The sequence below is a fragment of the Chionomys nivalis genome, chromosome 8, assembly GCF_950005125.1.
Source record: "Chionomys nivalis chromosome 8, mChiNiv1.1, whole genome shotgun sequence".
NCBI lineage: Eukaryota > Metazoa > Chordata > Mammalia > Rodentia > Cricetidae > Chionomys > Chionomys nivalis.
The window spans coordinates 91004770-91025225 of record NC_080093.1 but is presented as its reverse complement, the minus strand read 5'-3'; the positions used below and the strand labels follow the sequence as shown (position 1 = coordinate 91025225).

Here is a 20456-nt window from a genome sequence, read left to right as displayed (position 1 = left end):
ATAGGCCCAAGACCTATTTAGTATCAGATTCTAGGCCATTTTAGCATGTATGGATCCACTCATGGAAAGGGTCTTAAACTTAATCATGAAGTGTTTGGTTAATCCTACAACATTTGTGGTACTTTTGCAGCTGTACAACTTGCAGGCATGTCACTGTTACAGGTTATAGAGTTTGTAGCTATGTACTCCAGGTTTCAATACTAATATTTGTGATTTGTATTTGTTTTTCAATGATCAACAGAAATATACAAAGATATAACGGAAAAATAGTAATAATATAATATGAAGAATAAGTAATTTTTTTATTTTCCCCTTATTTGTGTGAAAATCTTTCCTGAATCCATGGCTTTGTTCTGAGCAAATGTGACTTTTTTCCCAGAACAGAGGCTTTTCAAATTGCTCTACTTTGGCATCCTTAATAATTAATAAAGATTGATACACTGAAAGTCAGCAAGGTTTTCTCATAACTAGAGTGGGTGAAAACATCTACTTAAACTAATTTAAGAAAGATTGTAGAATTTTCCCAGATGTATTTATTGGTTGAGTTTCCCACTCAGTTGTTCTAAAGGAATCTGTCACAGCCAGAAATACTAGCATCTCCTTCTAATAAGACAACTTTTCCTGAGTCACCAAATATTTAAGCAAATATTAGAAATAATCAAGTATGAAAGAGGCTTTTGAATGGATACTGATTTTATTATACATTCTCGTCTTTAGCACATTATGTGTAAGCAAAATAAATCAAAGCAGAAAAAGAATTTTTAGAAGAAAATCTTCAAATATTGAAATGTTAATTAATTAGTTTTACTTATTTAATTTTAAAGGTAGAACCTTGAAGATGCTACCTAAATTGCTATTAGGCATCCTAGGCTAATATGAAATTTGTGTGGCAGTGCTAGTGTTCTGTTTGTGGCAATTTTTAATTTTTCAAGTCATCAAGTACTTCTTCCTTTGTGATTTTTGTCCATGAATCTGGAATAGTACCTTTGTCTGTAAATTTTTTTCCGTACTTCTCTTCTAGTTCTGATCTGAAGTGACAGACAAACCATTTCCAATATGGCTGGGCAGATGAGTCAGGGGTGATGCTCCATGTGGCAAAATCACCTCCTGCTGTTCGATATTTCTTAAATGGGAAGCTCTGGGCGTCATTTAAAATAAATGAACCATCACTTGCCACACAAGTAGTACAGCACTCAATGGCAAAGTAGTCTGTTTTATGATAATGCCATCCATTAACAGCCTGAGGACGGTGGAATGGTACACTGTGGTCTCCATCATGTTCGGGAATGGTGTTTGTACAAATTGCTTTACAAAAAGGACACTGCTTCCAGCAGCCACAGAGATGCTCAGAGAGAATTTTCTCAATGTCAGGAACCATTTCATCTATGGGCTTACTTGAACAGTCCTCTTCGACTTTCCTCATTGCAGGATCCAAAGCTGCACTCATGGCTTCTTTGAGAAACTCAGTGTCCTTTATCTCCTGATGCTCGATGCTTATCAGGTCTCTTTTTGGAAAGATCAGGTGGCTCCCTAGGTGATCACAGAACAAATCCAACCAGCGAGAAGCAGTGCTGCTATCATTTGCTACTTCTGTGGTCTTATGAATGGCAGAGAGGATGGCCTTCTTTATGTCTCCTAAACTTATTTCTAAAAACATCTTTATTTTTTCACCATCGTTTTCTGAACAGTATCTCCTAATGTGGTCTCTAATGTAATCCCTGAAAAAGGATTCTGGATGATGAATGTACTGCCAATAGTTATCAAAATTTTCTTTTTCTGCCAGAGAAATGAGAACATGTTTCTCCAGATTAGCCCTGTTTCCATTGAATGCAGGGCATGTGACTCTCATGTCCCCAGCTACTTTAAGGCCCATTTTTACCCATATAGTAGCAGATATAGCAGGAGTGAGCTTGAGCCACAGGAAGTCCACAAAGGATGTGATGGATGTGGCACCTTGACAGGAGATCTTAAAACTCATGAAGAAATTGTCTTTCTTGCTCTCCAGATAGTTCACAGGATCATTTGCTCTTTTAAATGCCTTATGCATTTCTCTGAAACTCTTAGATGCCCTTTGGAATAAGCACAAGGATAAGTCAATGATGTAGTCTCTGGTAAATGTGTAGTCTTCCTCAGGGGAAACAGATTTCAGTTCATTTTCTATTATCATCAGAATTTCATGAAAATCATGCTGACTGTAATCACGCTTTTGCTTCCAAATGTTTTTAATTATTTCATCAAATTTAAAAAAAATGTTGTTGGTAGTTTTATTAATTGACTCTTTATGGCAAGTTTCTAATCTTTGTGAAATTATATAACATCTTTTTTTCATTTGGACATGCTTGTCATAATTGATGTCAAACATTTCTCCATTGTTTTTCTTTAGTTTTTCTGCAATATTTTTGTCCTTTTTGAAACACTGTAGGAAAATGTTTTCAGCGTCTGAATCAATGTCAGGATCTGTGACAAGGGGTACAGTAGAAGACACATTGTAGATCCAATTTGTCCAAACTTGATTGAATTTTTCACGTAACTCTTCATCACTTAATTCTTTACCCTTCACATCTAATGCCAACTCTCGGCTCCTCTCTAACAGTTCATTTTCATATTGTGACTTTTGTTTATCTAGTCTTTCTTGGCTTTGTTTAAGACTGATGAGCTCATTGCATTTCTTTCTGGTGTCTGAAATAAGTGAATCTTTAAGCATTTGTAGCTTATTTTCAAAATTTGCTTTCCATTGAACCAGTATTTCACTATCTGGGTCTTCTTCAAAATAATTGTCAAATTTTTGCTTAATGGTTTCATATTTTGTACTGACTGGACCCTCCAGTGTATTACTTGTGAGAGTCAAGATTTTCCCATTCTGAATCTGATTGTTCAACTGATTCTGTAAGTCCAGAACATGGCTCCTCAGCTCCCAGGTCCAGTGGTTATACATGGTTTCCAGTTTACTCATGGCTATGACCTCTTGGGTGTTCCTGAAACTGAAAATGAAGTTCTCACTGACCAGGGCTTTCCATAAATCCTGAACTCGGAATTTTACATCTGAAATCTTCATGATCCTTCCCTTGGATTCCTGTTGGGCATTCCTAAGAATCCCAGTTTTCAACTCCTGGACATTGTGGCTATAGTGAGGATTGGGAGGAGCCATTGGGGGATTGCCATCCCAGAGGTGAGCAAAGTAGTAGACATGACTATTGACATCAAATTTAATTACATCACTGAAGCGGGTTATGTCTGAGCATTCTTCCTGTTCAGCAGCTAATGCTGTCATTTCATCCAGTCTCTGTTCCAGTCTCCTTCGTCCTTCCATGGTTTGGTCTTTAGCTGTAACATCTCCCACATTCTGATGGACAAAGATGCAACTGGGGGAGATTTTCACTTGTTTCATTCTCAGAAAGGCCTGGACAACAATTTGTAGGATATCCTGCATCTCTGATGGATTCTCCCCAAAAATATTGATCAGAGTCAAATTTGCAAGGCCAATGACGAATGTTGCCAACTCGTTGTCCCAATTCCGGGATTTGTTGTTTAGTTCTGGAGCCCGAAGTCCTTCTGTGTCTACAACAAGCACAAAATCAAAGCCAAGTTCTTCTGTGAATGTCTCTTCCACCTTCAGGAGCTGCATGTAGGCCCCCTTGGTACACCTGCCTGCACTGACTGTGAACTCTAACCCGAACAGGGCATTTAGTAGGGTGGATTTCCCTGAGCTCTGTAGGCCAAGGACAGAGAGAACAAACAACCTTTTGTCTCCAACTTTCTCTGAGATCTTGTCAAAAACAGATGCCACCCACTTTAGAGGCACATATGAAGCATCCCCATCCATCAGCTCAATGGGAAGACCAGCTATCATCAAATCTGCAGCAATCTGGGGGAGGCAGAGAAAAAGGCTGTCTCCAGAGGCGGAAACTTCTTCTAGAGTTTCATAGATCTGGCCAACTTCTCGGAGAAGGTGCTCAACTCCTAAAGTGCAATTAAAAATCTCGGTAGAGATGGCTTCTATCTGCTTCTGCCAGAGTGTCAGGGAGCTGTTCTTCTGTGCTTTCTGCTTTTCTGCCTGTGACCACAAATATTGCTGTTTTCCATGTAAAATCCCCAAGTGTTCTATAGTTAGATTTTCCAAAACCACACTTAACCAGTATAAGAAGTAGAATTTGAGGTCATTTTCTGAGTCTTCTTTGAGAATTTGTAGGACAGATTGCATGAAACCATTGAGAGGGAAGGCCTTTTCAAACTGCTGCCGTCGTATTTTTTGTTTTTCTTTTTTAATGTCACTCTTGTGTTGTTCAATGCTCCGATGCCCTTTTTCTTGCAGATGATAGAGTTCTTTGTCTTTCTTACACCAATGGTGCCATAGTTGTCCTTGAAGGGGCAGCAACTTTTCTTTTATCTGAGATACCTTGGATTGCTCCAGGAGTTTCCTATTTGTCTGTGCTTTTTCTTTGGCCTCCTTCAATGCTTTTTGGTATTCATCAATCATGAATCCTTGTTTTTGAGCCATCTGTGAACAGTCTTCTATACTGAGAGCAGTGCCAGAGATTTCTAGTAAATGTTCAATGGCAGTCGTGAGTTCTTCTGTTAATTCTGCTTCATTTCTATTCCTAATGCCAATCCTCACCCTTCTGCCTGAATTATTAGTCATGAATTTTTCTTTGTCATCAATCAGACAGATCACAGGTTTTGATGACTGCCACAAGTGTCTGACAAGGTTTTGGTTTTCTTTATTGTCATTAGAAGCTGACATGAGGATCACAATGAGAGAAGAGATATCCTGCAGGAAGCTGAGTTGTTGTCTATGTTCTTTGGCATCTCCGTGAAGATTGGTGAAGGCCACACACTTGTCAAATGTGTCCTCACCTTGACCCCCAGGACAGAACCAGGAGATCTCCACCACTCCCTCCATCAGGAGACAATATTTGCTGCTTCCTCTGCAGTGCCTGTGAAAAAACACATCATGTTTATGTCTACTGAGGAGAGAGTTCATGATCTGAGATTTGGAAACAGAGAAGCCATTTCCAACTCTAATGAAAGACACAATGGGGGCAGAGACACAGCACATCTGCTGATTCCTGTGACTGTAGCTCCTGTCCTGTGCTGATTTACTTGACTCTTGCCAACTTCTCCTTATTTGTCTGAGAGACCAGAGAGAGAATTCCATCTTAGAAGTGTTGGGATTTGGCACCACAAGGGGGAGTGCAAATTGACAAATGGAAAGTTTGGACAAAATGTATTGCCTGGCAATATCATCTACACAGTGAAAAATGGCCATCTGAATGTCCATTGGGTGAATGTGGGGCCGGGACTCAGTGGGTGAAGAATTAGTGACTTCATTACTGTCATCAAACAGCTCTTCGTATGGATCAACAACATCATTTTCCTGGTTGGAGGGACCTACAGAGTCTTGGGTGTCTGTATTTCCATCTTTTTTGAAGATCAGATATCTGAACCCACAATCTAGCATCAATAGCTTTTGTAGGAAATAGAAGGGAAGTTCCTGTTCAGATCTTGGCTGTGTATTATACACAGAAGTCTTATAGATCAGATGGAAGTCAGCTCTGCTCATCCTTTTTGGATAGTGGTGTTCTAGACCCAGACGCTGTAGTAAGTCTAGGAAAGGTCCTTTTTCTATTACCTCTTCTTCATTGCTATCATCATTTTGCTGTTCTTTCTTTTTATTCTGGAGACTTTGCAATTCCTTTTTTACCTCATCCATTTGCAAAGAAGGGATAGCATCTTTATAGTTCCCATTAGTGAGTAAGCTCAAATTATTCTCTAGATTCTCCCAATCATGATCTGTTCCAAACTTTGTGAGGAGATGTGCAACTTTAGTAGAAAATAAATGCTCCATATGCTGCCTTGTTAATGTCAAGCGTTGTGCTTTTTCTTCTGGAGAAATGGCTGTGACTCCAATTGTGGCCGTCAGAGCTTCGAGCACTAGGAATGCCTGTGCCCTGTCTGTGCAGATAGTTTTAAGCTCCTGATATCTGTATTGGACAGTTTGTATTTCATCCAGTAGAAATTTTATTTCAGTGTACCCCAGGAGAGGCTGGAAAACATTGCTTTCCAGCTGATAGCCTGCAGCAGCTGCAATGCAGAGTAGTAGCAGCTGCGTGTCTGGCTGCTCTGCTTCTCTGAGAGAGTTCAAGAAGGAGCTAAGAGCTGTGGTGACATCACAGGTAGCCTTTCTTTGAGCTTCTTCCACTGTTTCTAGGGACTCAGAATTGTCATTTGCTTCCACGAGAGCTTTTTGGATTTCTTTCAGACTTTTAAGGAATTCAGACAATTCAGTGATTTTAACTTGCTGTTCCTCTGACTCTGTCTGGTTGATCCACTGCATGATTGATGTCACCTGAGGAAAGTTTTTCACTTTGTGTACATGAGGTTCTAGAAGGGTGCGGAATTGAGATTTAATAAACTGAGTTTTTTTAATGGAAGATTTTTTGCAAAAGTTGACAGTGTTTATAAGAAAATTTTGTAGATTACAATTTGTGAGGCATGTATTAATCCAAACTTCATAACTTTTTGTTTTGTGAGCCAGGGTTTGCATAAAATCTATCAGGTAGTTAAGCTGTTCTTCAGAGTCTGAGACCTTCCAGGATTTCACATCATCCATGAAAAGTCCTGCTTCTTTTATGGTACTCGGCATATGTTCTCCTGGCTGGATATGGGCATCAAGGCCTGTCAGAGCAGAGTAGTTTTCTGCCAGGCAGTTAGCCACCAGAAAGTGGTCCTTAAAATTGCTTCTGTGATTTGATAGGATGATGTCCCAAATGGGTACCAGCTGATGTTCTCGGTCAATGACACACCAGGTTTTGTTGCTGGCAAGAAGGCCAGTTGTCCACTGAACAATTCCATTTGCTTCTGGTGGTCCACCTATCTGGGCCATAGATAACTGAACTTTGATTTGGAGCTGTTGATTAGTTGAATTTTTGTAGGAGCTTGCTGAATGTGCATCTGAATCTGTCATCCCTCCCCCAACATCAAATCCAAAGCCACTGTAGCTCCCTCTTACATAAATATCCAAGGCCTCTGCTATCTGCTGCTTCACACAATCCAGCTGGTCACTTTTGAAACCCTCTGAAATGGCCTTCCAGTAGAATATTCCCCCAAAATGCACAGGGCCTTGATTAGCATGAGAACCAAATCTGTTGAAGAAGTTTTCAGTCCTTTTCCTCACTACAAGGAATCTGTCTGGTCCTTCCGTGTGTTCCAGTTGTTCCTCAATGATTTTCAGTTCCTTGAGAGCAGCAGTGGAGAGTTGGAGCTGATCTTTGCAAAAGTGGAAGGAGGCTAGTGGGTTGTACCTGAACTTTGATAAGCAGAAATAAGTGTGCTTAGAATGTGATTCTTGGACTTCTTTGGATTCTAAATCCTTGACTGTATCCATTCCACCTTCTAAATTGAATCCCCAGCCTCCACCCTTGGCTAAAAGTGTTAACCGGAAACCGAACTTCTCCACAGTTTCAGTGAACAGGGATTCTTCTTCCGAAGATGTGAATTCTTTTGTTTCCATCTGTTTTCCTTGCTCAGACCCAAAGAGGAACAGTTCTTTGGGGACCCTGAGTAGTTCTTCTCTCCTTGTTGCCAAGTCCTTTTGGTGGCAGGTCTTATAAATTCCCTGCAGCACCAGCCCACCAGATGTGAATCTTAGCAGGTCTCTATCTGAGAAGTTTTGACTTTTTATCATTGTCGCTTTTATGTGACTGAGATGTCTCTCCATTGTTTCAGTGATATCTTTGAGGGGTACTTCTGGCCCTGGCCAGCACTCTTCAGGGATCTCCATTGCTTGCCTAAACTCTACTTCTTTCACCCTTACTTCCTCTTCCTGTCTATGCTTCCTTTCTGACTGCAAGGCCCTCAGTTCCTGCAGTGCCTGTTCTGCCTGCTGCTGTCTGCTCTCTATTATCTCCCATGAAGTCTCCTGGAACTCTGCAACACTGTTTGGCTGTGAGAGGTCAAGCAGCTTCTCCAGAGCCTTTTCTTCCCATGTGTGTTGTGTCTGGGACTTCAGCTTCTGGAGGTCTTTTTCTTCTAAGTGTTGTAAGGCCTGGGCACAGGTCACACCCATGTCTTCCTGAAGCTTAGGCAGCCAGTAGTCAACAGACAACCCCACTTCTGTCAGCATCTCCTGGAGATCTTGCTTCCTTCTACTTCTGGACCGAGGCTCATCAGGGATGAACTTTGCTGTGTCCATTGCTCTGGAAAAATAGATATTTATTTATTCTTTATCTCAACTGTAAGATATTTTATCCATGTTATCCAATATGTAAGTGTTCTTAGGAGATGAGTCTCCAAGGTTTTTCATGCCTTCATCTAATTGTCTTATTTACATTCATTTAAAATTGTTGCTGTATTATTTTCTGTTTACTGAATATAATTTATGTATCTAGCTATCATTAAGAACTTTAATGTAGTAGACTGATTTTATACGATTTCTCCTACATTGACTCAACATCAGAACCATTAAGTTAATGGTTAAATTTTAATACAAAATTAGGTGACAACTAATTTTTTATCTTGAAATAAGAGCGATTTCTATATGTTAATTAGCTTTTCTGTATTTGTTTCTGTGAAACTTATGTTTATTGCTTCCAATGAAATATCTCTGAGTAAATCTTAAATTGTGTAGTATTGATTTTACCTGCTAACATAAAATAAATTTCTACTTTGTCTATACTGGTCGCTTACTTCTAACTTTTTCATTTTGTTCTAGGATACTCTTTTAGAGTATTTTCTATTGAAATAAAACATTGTGACTAAGACAACTTGTAAATGAATTTGTTTAATTTGGAGCTTATGATTTTCGATAGTTAGAGTCTATGACCATCATTTCAGGGGGCATGGCAGCAGTCAGGTAGGCATTGTACTGGAACAATAACTGAGAACTCATATTTTTAAACACAAGAACAATACAGAGAAAAAGCAAAATAGTTTGTGTGTCTATGTGTGTATGAGAGAGAGATAGAGGAAGACAGAGAGACAGAAAGAGACACAGACAGAGAGACAGAGAAAGATAGAGAGATGGGAGAGAGAAGAGGGAGGGAAATAGAGGGAATGGAGGGAGAGATTAGAAAGAGAGAAAGAGAGAGAAAGAGAAAAAGAGAGAGACTGGGCATGTCTTGAATCTTTTGAAATCTCCAAGCCTACCTCTAGTGACATACCTCCTCCAATATGGCCGTACCGCCTAATCCTTCACAGGGAATTCCACCAACTGGGAATTAAGCATTCATAGATATGAGCCTACCGCTGTTCTTATTCAAACCACCATGTAAGCGGAGACTGTTTGTTAGTTTCCCATTGCCCAGACCTAAATAATCACACAGAAGCTATATTAATTACAATACTACTTGGCTTATTAGTTTAGGCTTCTTATTAACAAGCTCTTATATCTTAAATCAACCCATCACCATTAATCAATGTATCACCATGAGAGTGTGGCCTACCAGCAAGGTTCCAGAGCATCTTTCTCCTTTGGCAGCTGCATGGCATCTCTTTGAGTCCATCTACTCTCTCTCTCTATATATATCTGTTCTGATTTTGCATCTGGCTTTACTCTGCTAAGCTGTTGGTCCAAACAGCTTTGTTTATCAGCCAATAAAAGCAACACATATACAGAAGGACATCCCATATCACATGTGCGTGTGTGTCTGTGCGTGCACGCATGTGTATTGTTAGTATGAGTCTTTAATACCCAACTCATATCAAAGGCGAGATGATCCAGACAAAAATTAGATAAAGAAACACTGGTTCTAACAGAAGTGATGAAGCAAAGGGATTTACAAGTTATCCACGGACCATTTCAACCAAACACAGAAGGATATACCTTCTTTTTAGCACCTCATAGAACTTTTCCCAAAATTGAGTCATACTCAGTCACAAAGTAAGTCTCAACAAATACAAACAAATTGTAATAATTACTACATCCTATTAGACCATCACATATTAAAGCTGGATATCAACAACAACAGAAAGAAAGCCTATATTCTCATGGGAGTTCAACAACTGTCTACTGAATGACTACTGGGTCAAGGTAGAAATAAGGAAAGAAATTAAAGACTTCATAGAATTCAATGAAAGGGAATTAACAATATATTCAAACTTATAGGATGCAATTAAAGCAGTTCTAAAAGGAAACTCATAGCACTAAGTATCTACATAATAAAATTAGAGAGATCTGATACTAGCAATAGAGCAGCACAACTGAAAGTTTAGGTAAAGAAAGAAGCAAGCACAGCCAAGAGGAGTAGATGGAAGGAAATAAACTGAGGGTTAAGATAAATAAAATAAAAACAAAAAGGACAATACCCCCTCCCAAATTAATAAAATAGAGAGTTGATTCTTTGGGAAAATCAACAATAGACAAACACTTATCCAAACTGAGTAAAGAAAGCAGAGAGAATATCCAAATTATCAAAATCAGAAATGAAAAGGGGGACATAACAGACACTGAGGAAATCCACAAAATATGACAATCTAAAAGAAATGAATAAATTTCTCAGTTGATATCAATTACCAAAGTTAAAATTGGATCAGATTAACAATTTAAATAGATCCATAATTCCTAAGGGAATATAAGCAGTCATTAAAAGTCCCCCCCCCCAAAGAAGCCCAAGGCCAGATGCTTTTTGTGCAGAATTCTGCTCGATCTTCAAAGAAGAACTAATACAAACACTGTTTAAATTATTTCTAAAATAGAAACAGAAGGAACTTAGCCAAATTCATTTTATGAATCCACAGGCCACAGTCATCCTGATACCCAAACTATGGAAACCATACAAAGATTCAACACAGAAAGAAAATTTATTACAATTTGTCTTATGAACATTGATAAAAAATACTCAATAAAATATTCACACACCTAAATGAAGACTACATTAAAGATCATACATATCAAGTAGTTTCATCCCAGAGATGCATGGAAGGTTCAATATATGAAAATCAGTCAATATAATCCACCTTCTAAACAAACTGAAAGGAAAGAAAAACATAGGATCATTTCATTAGGTACTGAAAAAGCCTTTGACAAAATCCAACACCTCCTCATGATAAAGTCTTGGAGAGATCAGATACACAAGGGACATAACTAAGCATAATGAAGGCAATTTACAGCAAGCAGACACTCAACATCAAACTTAGTGAAGAGAAACTCAAAGCAAGTCTACCAAAATCAGAAATAAAAAAGCATCCACTCTCTTCATATCTATTCAATATAGTAATTGAAATTTAAACTAGAGCAATAAGACAACTGGAAGAAATCAAGGGGTTATGAATTGAGAAGGAAGAAGTCAAATTATGGATAATTTTACCAGGGACCTCCTATTGCTGATAAACATCCTCAACAAAGTGACTGGATACATGATTAACTTACAGAAAAAAGAAAGAAAAAAATCAGTAGCCCTCCTAAACACAAATGACAAAGAGGCTGAGAAAGAAATCAGGAAAACAACAACCTTCCCAATAGTCTCAAATTATATAAAATATCTTGGGGTAATTCTAACCAACCAAATGAAAAACTTGGGTGATAAAACTTCAAGTCTTTGAAGAAAGAATTTAAAGAAGATATCAGAAGATGAAAAGATCTCCCATCCTCATGTATCAGTAGGATTAACATAGTAAAAATGACCATTGTACCAAAAGCAATCTACATATGGAACTCACTTTCCACCAAAGTCTAATACAACTCATTACATACCTTGAAACCCCAAAACTCAACCCCATAGGAAAGCAAACCCAGGGCAGCTAAATCAATACTGAATATAAAATAACTTCTGGAGTTATGACCGTTTTTGATTTCAAGCTCTAGTATAGAAGTTTAGCAATAAAAACTGCATGATAATGACATAAAAACTGACATACTGCCTAAAGTTATTGAACTGAAGATGCAGCAAAAAATATGCATACCTATAGACACCTGATTTTTGATAATGATCCAGAAATACACAGTTGAATAAAGAAAACATCTTTCACAAATGGTGCTGGTCTACCTGGATGTATGCATGTAGAAGAATGCAAAGAGATCCATGTCTATTACACTGCACAAGACTCAAGTCCAAGTGGATCAAAGACCTCTGCATAATAAAACCAGATACAGTGAACCTGATAGAAGAGAAAGTGGGGAATAGGCTTAACTAATTGGCATGGAATTCATCTTCAAAAGCACAGTACTGATAGTGCAGGCACTAAGATAAACACTCAATAAATGGGACCTAATGAGACTGAAAAGACTTCCGTAAGGCAAAGGATACTGTCAATGGGACAAAAAGAGCAGCCAACAGAATGGGAAAAGATTTTCCCTAGCTCCACATCTGACAGAGAGCTAGCATCCAAATTTTGTAAAGAATTCAAGAAACTTGATATCAAAAAATCAAATTGATAATAAGGATACAAATTTAAACATATAATTCTGAAGAGAGGAATCTCACATGACAGAAAAACACTTAAAGGAGCATTCAACAGCCTTAGTCACCAGGAAAATGCAAATTGAAATTACTTTGAGATTCCATTTTACTTCTGTCTGAATGGCTAAGATGAAAAGCATAGGTGACGGTGCATATTGGTAAGGATGTAGAGCAAGGTAAACACTCCTTCATTGCTGGTGAAAGTGAAAACTTATAAATCCACTATGAAAATTTCCACGGTGGTTCCTCAGAAAACTGGGAGTCAATCTACCTCAAAACCCAGCTAATTCAGTCTTTTGTATCAAAGAATTCTCCATCCTACCTCAAGGACACTTGCTCAACTTAGCTTGTATCAGCTTTACTCACAATACTCAGAAACTAGAAACAAACTAGGTGCTCCTAAAGGGTGAACAGGTAAATAAAATGTAGTACGTTTATACAGTGGAGTACTAGGACAGATGACTAGAACTCGGGTGGGGGGGCATTTAGGGGTTGATGTGGTAGCCTAGTGCAGTAGAAGCTCCCTGTAATCTATGAGGGTAACTCTTGCAAAGACTTCTAGTAATGGGGAATATGGATCCTGAACTGGCCATCTTCAATGACCAGGCAAGGCTTCCAGCAGTGGAACAAGGATGTCAACCCAGTCATATGACTTCCAACCTACAATCTATCCTCTCTACAAGATGTGTTGGGATAATAGTGGCACAGAACTTGTGGAGTGGACAACCAATTATTGGTCAACCTTGAGGCCCACATAACAAGAGGAGGTCCATTCCTATCAGTATCTGGATTGCCAGGATTAGCCCAGAGACCTAAGATAGGACCAAACACAACTGGCAAAAAGTCAATTAAATGACTCCTAATGAAAATTTCCCATATTCATAGAAAGAAGAAAGGACAGACACACGTACAGAAAAGCTGAGATCGGGTAAGCTATGCTCACTCTGATGAAAAGTACTAAGTACAGCCCAGAAACTCATTGTGTTTATTTTATATTTCTGAAGGAGGAGGCAGGTTTGCTAATTTTTGTAGCAGATCTTTGTACGGGAGCAGTCTCTGGCTTAGGTCATCCAGGAGGAAGATGCTCAGGTTGATAGTTCCTGTATACATTGTTAGTCTTTTCACTCAGATCAGTGGAAGGCTTTCTCATTGCCTTCTGAGCTTCAGTGGCAGAAGGCTGATGCTTCTGTGGGTCTAGGGTATTAGTGTCCTTGACTCACAATAGAGTCGCATCAACAACATGCATCCATCCAGAGCATCATTGCTCCCTCAACATCCAATCAGGGCTTTATCTGCTCCACACAAAAAACTAATCATGAATATTCCCTATCTGAGAACTTGTAACCCACATTAATGACCTGTCTGTCATTATAGCAAGTCATGCTTCTGTTGCATTAGCGATGTGAATATAACAGGAGTAATAAATTACTTTCTGTTAATATTGAAGGACTTTTCAAGTTGATACCCATACCTCTTACTCTTTATGCAAATGATGTCTAGACAGTTTATATTTTCAAGAGCCTACCCCTACTAATTCTGCTAAATCGATAGTATTAATCTGACTCTTGCTGACTTATCATTACATTCATAGGTTAGTGCATCACTTAAGTCTCATCAGAGAAGCTTATTTTGCAAGCAGCAATTTAAAAAGAGATCCACAGCTTGCCAAGGTTCAGAAAATAAGAGACCTGGAGTTCTCAGCCATATTTGGGACATCTATCTCATACTTTCACCTTCCATGGCTCTTAATTCTTGCAGGACATTTGGCAAAAAGAGCCAGACATGGTGGATAATTACTAGGAAACAGTGTTTTCTCAACAGAAGGGAAAAGATGAGTATGTGAACTAACACAGTTGTGACAGCATGTACTTAATTTCCTCAAACCCCAACCTGGCAAAAATCTCAGCATGGAGAACAGAAGTAGATATGAAGACCTGCTCCTTCTTAACTGAGGTGCTATTGGTATTTGACAGATACTGGGAGAGTGAGAGTTAGTTTTTTTAAAAAGTGGTTTCCTTGGCAGGTTGTCTAGGCTGCAGTGAATGGCCATGCATCCAAGAATATATGAGCAACACAGATTGGACCTGGAAGGTTTGGAAAAAATAAAAATAAATTTAAAAAGGGATACAAACTTCAGTCAGTAGGGTAGGGAGATGTGACAGGAAGAGTTGGCAGAATTAGATAAATAGGATAAAAATATAAATATATGAAATTCTCTAAAAACTATCTCATAAATATTTATAAAACAATCTTAAACAAAAGTTTAAATGGACTATGAAATTAAATGTGAAACATAAAACTTCTATCTCTTCAAAAGTAAAGTAGTTGAAATCCTGGTATAACTATAGCATTTTAGATAAAAAACCAAATTGCCTTGTCACTTGAAGACAGGTAATGTGCTTTTCTGAAAAGAAAATGCATCTACTGACTCCAGGGGAAAAGGTCTTTGGTCCAACTAAAACTTGTGAGAATGCAAGAAACTTTGCTTGAAGAGGAAGACTGCCCAGTGGGAAGCTTTCTTTTTTATCCTGGGGTTACATAAGAAGTCCTGCACATCACTAACACTTGAAGATGGAAGTCATAGATAGTGAAGTCTGTTTTCCTTGGGATTGGCTTCATTTCATGTTTTCAGTGGAGCAGTTGGCAATGCTAACTTTAGATTCAGGACCATATTATTTTATAGTATCAGCATGTCATAATCACTGTGTTTCTAATGGCTCCTTTAACCTTCCATCAATTTCTCTTTTGTGTTATCTATTCAGTTTTGAACTTACTGTCCACCCTGCTTCCCACCTATTCTTCCACTTACTTGTCTCCTTGAGGCAAGTCTGCTGCTCCAGAGAGAAGTGCAGGAAGAGTGGGATCCTTCCAGGAGGAGACAATGCTGCAGACTGTCAGCTACATCTCTGACAGAGGGCTTTATATGAGGCACGGACTAAATTTACTCTCAGCAGGGCAATCCTCCAAGTTCTCCTTGCTCGAGGAGTCTTCTGTTACTTTTGTTTACACCATGAGTTGTGTCTCTAGGCAACACAGAGTACAGTTTATTTATAAATAACTAATCTCACATAAAAACAAGGAATTTTTTTGTGGAGTTTGAGGGAAAACCAAAATGGGCAAGACAGCTAGATATCTTAGTAACTTTTAGGACGAAAGAGCTAGATGAGAGTAGAAAGTCATGCTTTTTGAATCAGATGTTAGAAAATCAGGCATGTGCTGGAGGGATAACTCTGTGGATAAAGTGCTGACTATGCAGGATTAGGACCAGTGTGCACATCTCCAGAATCCACGTAAATGTTAGGCATAGCAATGGGTGTCTTTGATACCAGCACATAAGAGACAGCAACAACTAGGAGCAAGATAACTAGCTAAATTAGCCAGAATTGGTTAGTTCCAAAGGAAAACCATCAGGACTAAGGTTTGGAAGAGGATTTGAGGGGAAACTGGATACTTTTTTCCTACGAAGTAGTTGGAAGAGAAATGAGAGAAATCTGAGTAATTATTGCTTACAATGGACTATGAGTTTATAAATAGCTTAAATGTTCTCCATTTGAGAATATGGTTGGATTGGAAGAAAACTTTAGGAAATTATAACAATTAGGACATTGAAATACTCCATGAAACCTCAACTAATCCTTAGGAGAATAATATTTTAAAATACATTCTTTTGAAATTTTTGGCTGAAGATCTTTGATTTGAATGTAGGAATAATTTCCCCTCCACACTTACTTTAGGAGATGAATTCAGATATTTGTCCATAAGACAGATAACCACTTTTCTAGGGAGAAAGTGAAGCTTACCAAGGAGTAAGAAGGAACTTGATGCTCCTCCTTGCTTCTTACCAGCATTTGTCTGGTTATTTGTACAAATAATGCTTAAAGAGGCCTCAGGGACTCAACCCACTCCAGGATAGCTGGAGGAAAGCAGCTTTTGCCTTCCATCCTGGCTCCACTGTACACAGCATGCTAGTGTCCACAAACAATACTATTGATGGCCGGGGAAACTTTCCCAAGGCCTTGAACACACACAAAAAAGGACTGTGCCACCAAGTCTTCTGAATTCAAAATTTCAATGGAGCACAAATTGAGAAATGACAGCACAAGAAAAGAAAAAAAGAAAGAGGAAAAGAAAGAAAGAAAAAAAGAGGAAAACATCAAAAAGAAAAGCTTGCAAAAAACACTGGTTAATCAACAGACACACAGTTGACTTGGAACTCTTCTTTCAACCGTGAATATAAATAAGCATTTCTGAGAAATGAACTTTGAGTGAGAAATGAAACTGAAAGTCTTTTCAGATCAACAGACACACAGTTGACTGACAACTCTCCTTTCAACTGTGAATATAAATAAGCATTTCTGAGAAATGAACTTTGAGTGAGAAATGAAACTGAAAGTCTGTTCAGATCAACAGACACACAGTTGACTTGCAACTCCCCTTTCAACTGTGAATATAAATAAGCATTTCTGAGAAATGAACTTTGAGTGAGAAATGAAACTGAAAGTCTGTTCAGATCAACAGACATACAGGTTGCAGTGTCCTTGGACTACCAGGTATCCTTGTTTTAGTGCTGAGGAGTTCCATCCAGAGGGGTGAATGTGTGCTATCCCAGGGAGGATTGTCCCAGAAGAGAGCAAGCCCCCCCCCCAGCTCCTGCTGCAGGGTCATCTGTGTTCCACTCGACCCTGCCCTGTACCCACATTTGCCCTTTTGTCTGCAGTGTCCTTGGACTACCAGGAGACCCTGTGTCTGTGCTGAGGAGTTCCATCCAGACAGGAACAGTTCCTGCTCCTGAACTGAGGAGATCCACCCAGAGAGTCAGTCACAGCACAGACTTGACCAAGATACCAAGACTCTCCTGGAGCCATTTGAAGGAAGAGATGGGCAGGTGCCAATGCAAGAATTCCTCCAACAACCTGAAAGGCAACATGACATCACCAGAATTCAGGGATCACGAAACAAGAAGAACTGAACACCCTACTCCAGAAGAAATAGAAGAAATCCACATTAAATAGAACATTATGAAAATAATAGAGGAACTTAAACAGGAGGTGAAAAACTGCCATAAAGAATGGAGATAACAAACAAAAAGATAGAGGAAATGAATAAATCTCTCAAAGATTCCAAAGAAAACCAAGAAAAACAAGAAAAAGCAATCAAACAGGTAAGGGAAACAGTTCAAGACTTGAAAAATGAAATGTAGGTAATGAAGAAAACACAAACTGAGGGAAGGCTAGATATGGAAAATTTGGGTAAACAAGCAGGAACTACTGAGACAAGTATTACGAACAGAATACAAGAGATCGAAGAAAGAATCTCAGACACTGAAGATACTATAGAGGAAATAAACTCACTGATTAAAGAACAAAACAAATCCAACAAATTCTTAACACGAAACATCCAGGAAATCTGGGACACAGTGAAAAGACCAAACCTAAGAATAATAGGGGTAGAAGAAGGAGAAGAATTACAGCTCAAAGGCCCAGAAAATATATTCAACAAAATTATAGAAGAAAATTTTTCCAACCTAAAGAAGGATATTCCTATGAAGGTACAAGAAGCATACAGAAGAAGAAAAGAGAAGCATACAGAACACCAAATAGACTGGATAAAAAAAAAGCATCCCCTTGCCATATAATAATCAAAACAAAATTATACAGAATAAAGAACAAATATTAAGAGCTGCAAAGGAAAAAGGTTAAGTAACATATAAAGAGAAACCTATCAGAATTACACCTGACTTCTCAATGGAAACCATGAAAGCCAGAAGGTCTTGGATAGATGTGCTGCAGACACTAAGAGACCACGGATACAAGCCCAGACTCTTATACCCAGAAAAGCTTGCATTCACCATCAATGGAGAAAACAAGATATTCCAGGAGATTTAAACAATGCGTTGCCACAAACCCAGCCTTACAGAAAATACTAGAAGGAAAATCACAAACCAAGGAAGCCAACAACACCCATAATAACACAGACATCTAACAACCCTCCACCAGCACAACTCAAAGAAGGGAAAAACATAAACTCTACCACCAGAAAAATATCAAGAGATAACAACCACTGGTCATTAATATCACTTAATATCAATGGACTCAATTCACCTATAAAAAGACACAGGTTAAGAGAATGGATATAAAAACAGGATCCAACATTCTGCTGTTTACAAGAAATGTACCTCAACCTCAAAGACAGACACTACCTCAGAGTAAAGGGTTGGAAAAAGGTTTTCCAATCAAATGGACCAAAGAAACAAGCAGGTGTAGCTATACTAATATCTAACAAAATTGATTTCAAACTAAAATCAATCAGAAGAGATGGAGATGGACACTTTATACTCATAACAGGAACAATTCATCAGGAGGAAGTCTCTATCCTGAATATCCATGCCTCTAATATAAAAGCACCAACATATGTAAAAGAAACATTACTAGAACTCAAAGCATACCTCAAACCCCACACTCTAATAGTACGAGATTTCAACATTCCTCTTTCACCAATGGACAGGTCAACCAGACAGAAACTTAACAGAGAAATAAGAGATCTGACAGATATAATGAACCAAATGGATTTAACGGACATCTATAGAACATTCCACCCAAACAGAAAAGAATATACCTTCTTCTCAGCATCGCATGGAACCTTCTCAAAAATTGATCACATAATTGGTAACAAAGCAAACATCCATAGATACAAAGAAGTTGTAGTAACCACCTGTGTACTATTGCATCTCCATGGAATAAAGTTTGAATTCAACAACAATTTTAACCCCAGAAAGCCTGAAAACTCACAGAAACCGAACAGTCAACTACTGAACCACCCCTAGGTCAAGGAAGAAATAAAGAAAGAAATTAAAGTCTTCCTTGAATTCAATGAAAATAGAGACACATCATACCCAAACCTATGGGACACTATGAAAGCAGTGCTAAGAGGAAAGTTCATAGCACTAAGTGCCCACATAAAGAAAATGGAGAAAGTACACATTAGAGACTTAACAGCACATCTGAAAGCTCTAGAAAAAAAGAAGCAGACTCACCTAGGAGGAGTAGAAGACTGGAAATAATCAATTTGAGGGCTGAAATCAACAAAATAGAAACACAGAAAACAATCCAAAGAATCAGTGAAACAAAAATCTGGTTCTTTCAGAAAATCAACAAGATTGACAAATGCCTATTCAAACTAATCAAATGGCGGAGAGAGAACACGCAAATTAACAAGATCAGAAATGAAAAGGGGGATATAACCACAGACACAGAGGAAATTCAGAGAATCATTAGATCTTACTACAAAAGCCTATATGTCACAAAATTGGAAAATACGAAAGAAATGGACAATTTTTAAAATAAGTACCATATACCAAAATTAAATCAAGAGCAGGTGAACAGTTTAAATAGACCTGTAAGTTGCAAGGAATTAGAAGCTGTCATCAGAAATCTGCCTACCAAAAAATCCCTGGACCAGATGCTTTCAATGCAGAATTCTATCAGAACTTCCAAGAGGAGCTAATACCTATACTCCTTATTGTGTTTCACAAAATAGAAACAGAAGGGTCATTGCCAAACTCCTTTTATGAAGCTACAGTCACCCTGATACCAAAACCACACAAAGACTTAACCAAGAAAGAGAATTACAGACCAATCTCACTCATGAACATCGATGCAAAAATTCTCAATAAAAGACTGGCAAACCGAATCCAAGAACACATCCAAAAAATTATCCATTATGATCAAGTAGGCTTCATCCCTGAGAAGCAGGGCTGGTTCAACATATTCAAATCTATCAATGTAATCCATCATATAAATAAACTGAAGGAAAAAAAACATATGATCATTTCATTAGATGCTGAAAAAGCATTTGACAAAATTCAACACCCCTTTATGACAAAGGTATTGGAGAGATTAGGAATACAAGACAATACCTAAATATAATAAAAGCAATATACAACAAGCCGATAGCTAACATCCACTTAAATGGAGAGAAACTAAAATCCACTAAAATCAGGAACAAGACAAGGCTGTCCACTCTCTCCATACCTCTTCAATATACTGCTTGAAATTCTAGCAA

The 20456-nt window shown here is 38.4% G+C and overlaps 1 protein-coding gene across 1 annotated transcript; it reads right to left on the bottom strand.

Annotated features, from left to right (window-relative positions):
• Positions 1 to 695: 695 nt before the first annotated feature.
• LOC130879058 (interferon-induced very large GTPase 1-like) lies at positions 696 to 15252 on the bottom strand. Its single transcript, XM_057777050.1, has 2 exons — positions 15205 to 15252; positions 696 to 8195 (listed from the first exon to the last, which is right to left on the bottom strand). The coding sequence occupies exon 2, from the start codon at positions 8189 to 8191 to the stop codon at positions 920 to 922; it is 7272 nt and encodes a 2423-aa protein (XP_057633033.1). The 5' UTR covers positions 8192 to 8195; positions 15205 to 15252; the 3' UTR covers positions 696 to 919.
• Between the last annotated feature and the right edge of the window lie 5204 nt (positions 15253 to 20456).

Bases quoted from the DNA above. Each gene is read 5' to 3' on its own strand.
- LOC130879058 (XM_057777050.1), bottom strand. From the start codon at position 8,191: ATGGACACAGCAAAGTTCATCCCTGATGAGCCTCGGTCCAGAAGTAGA.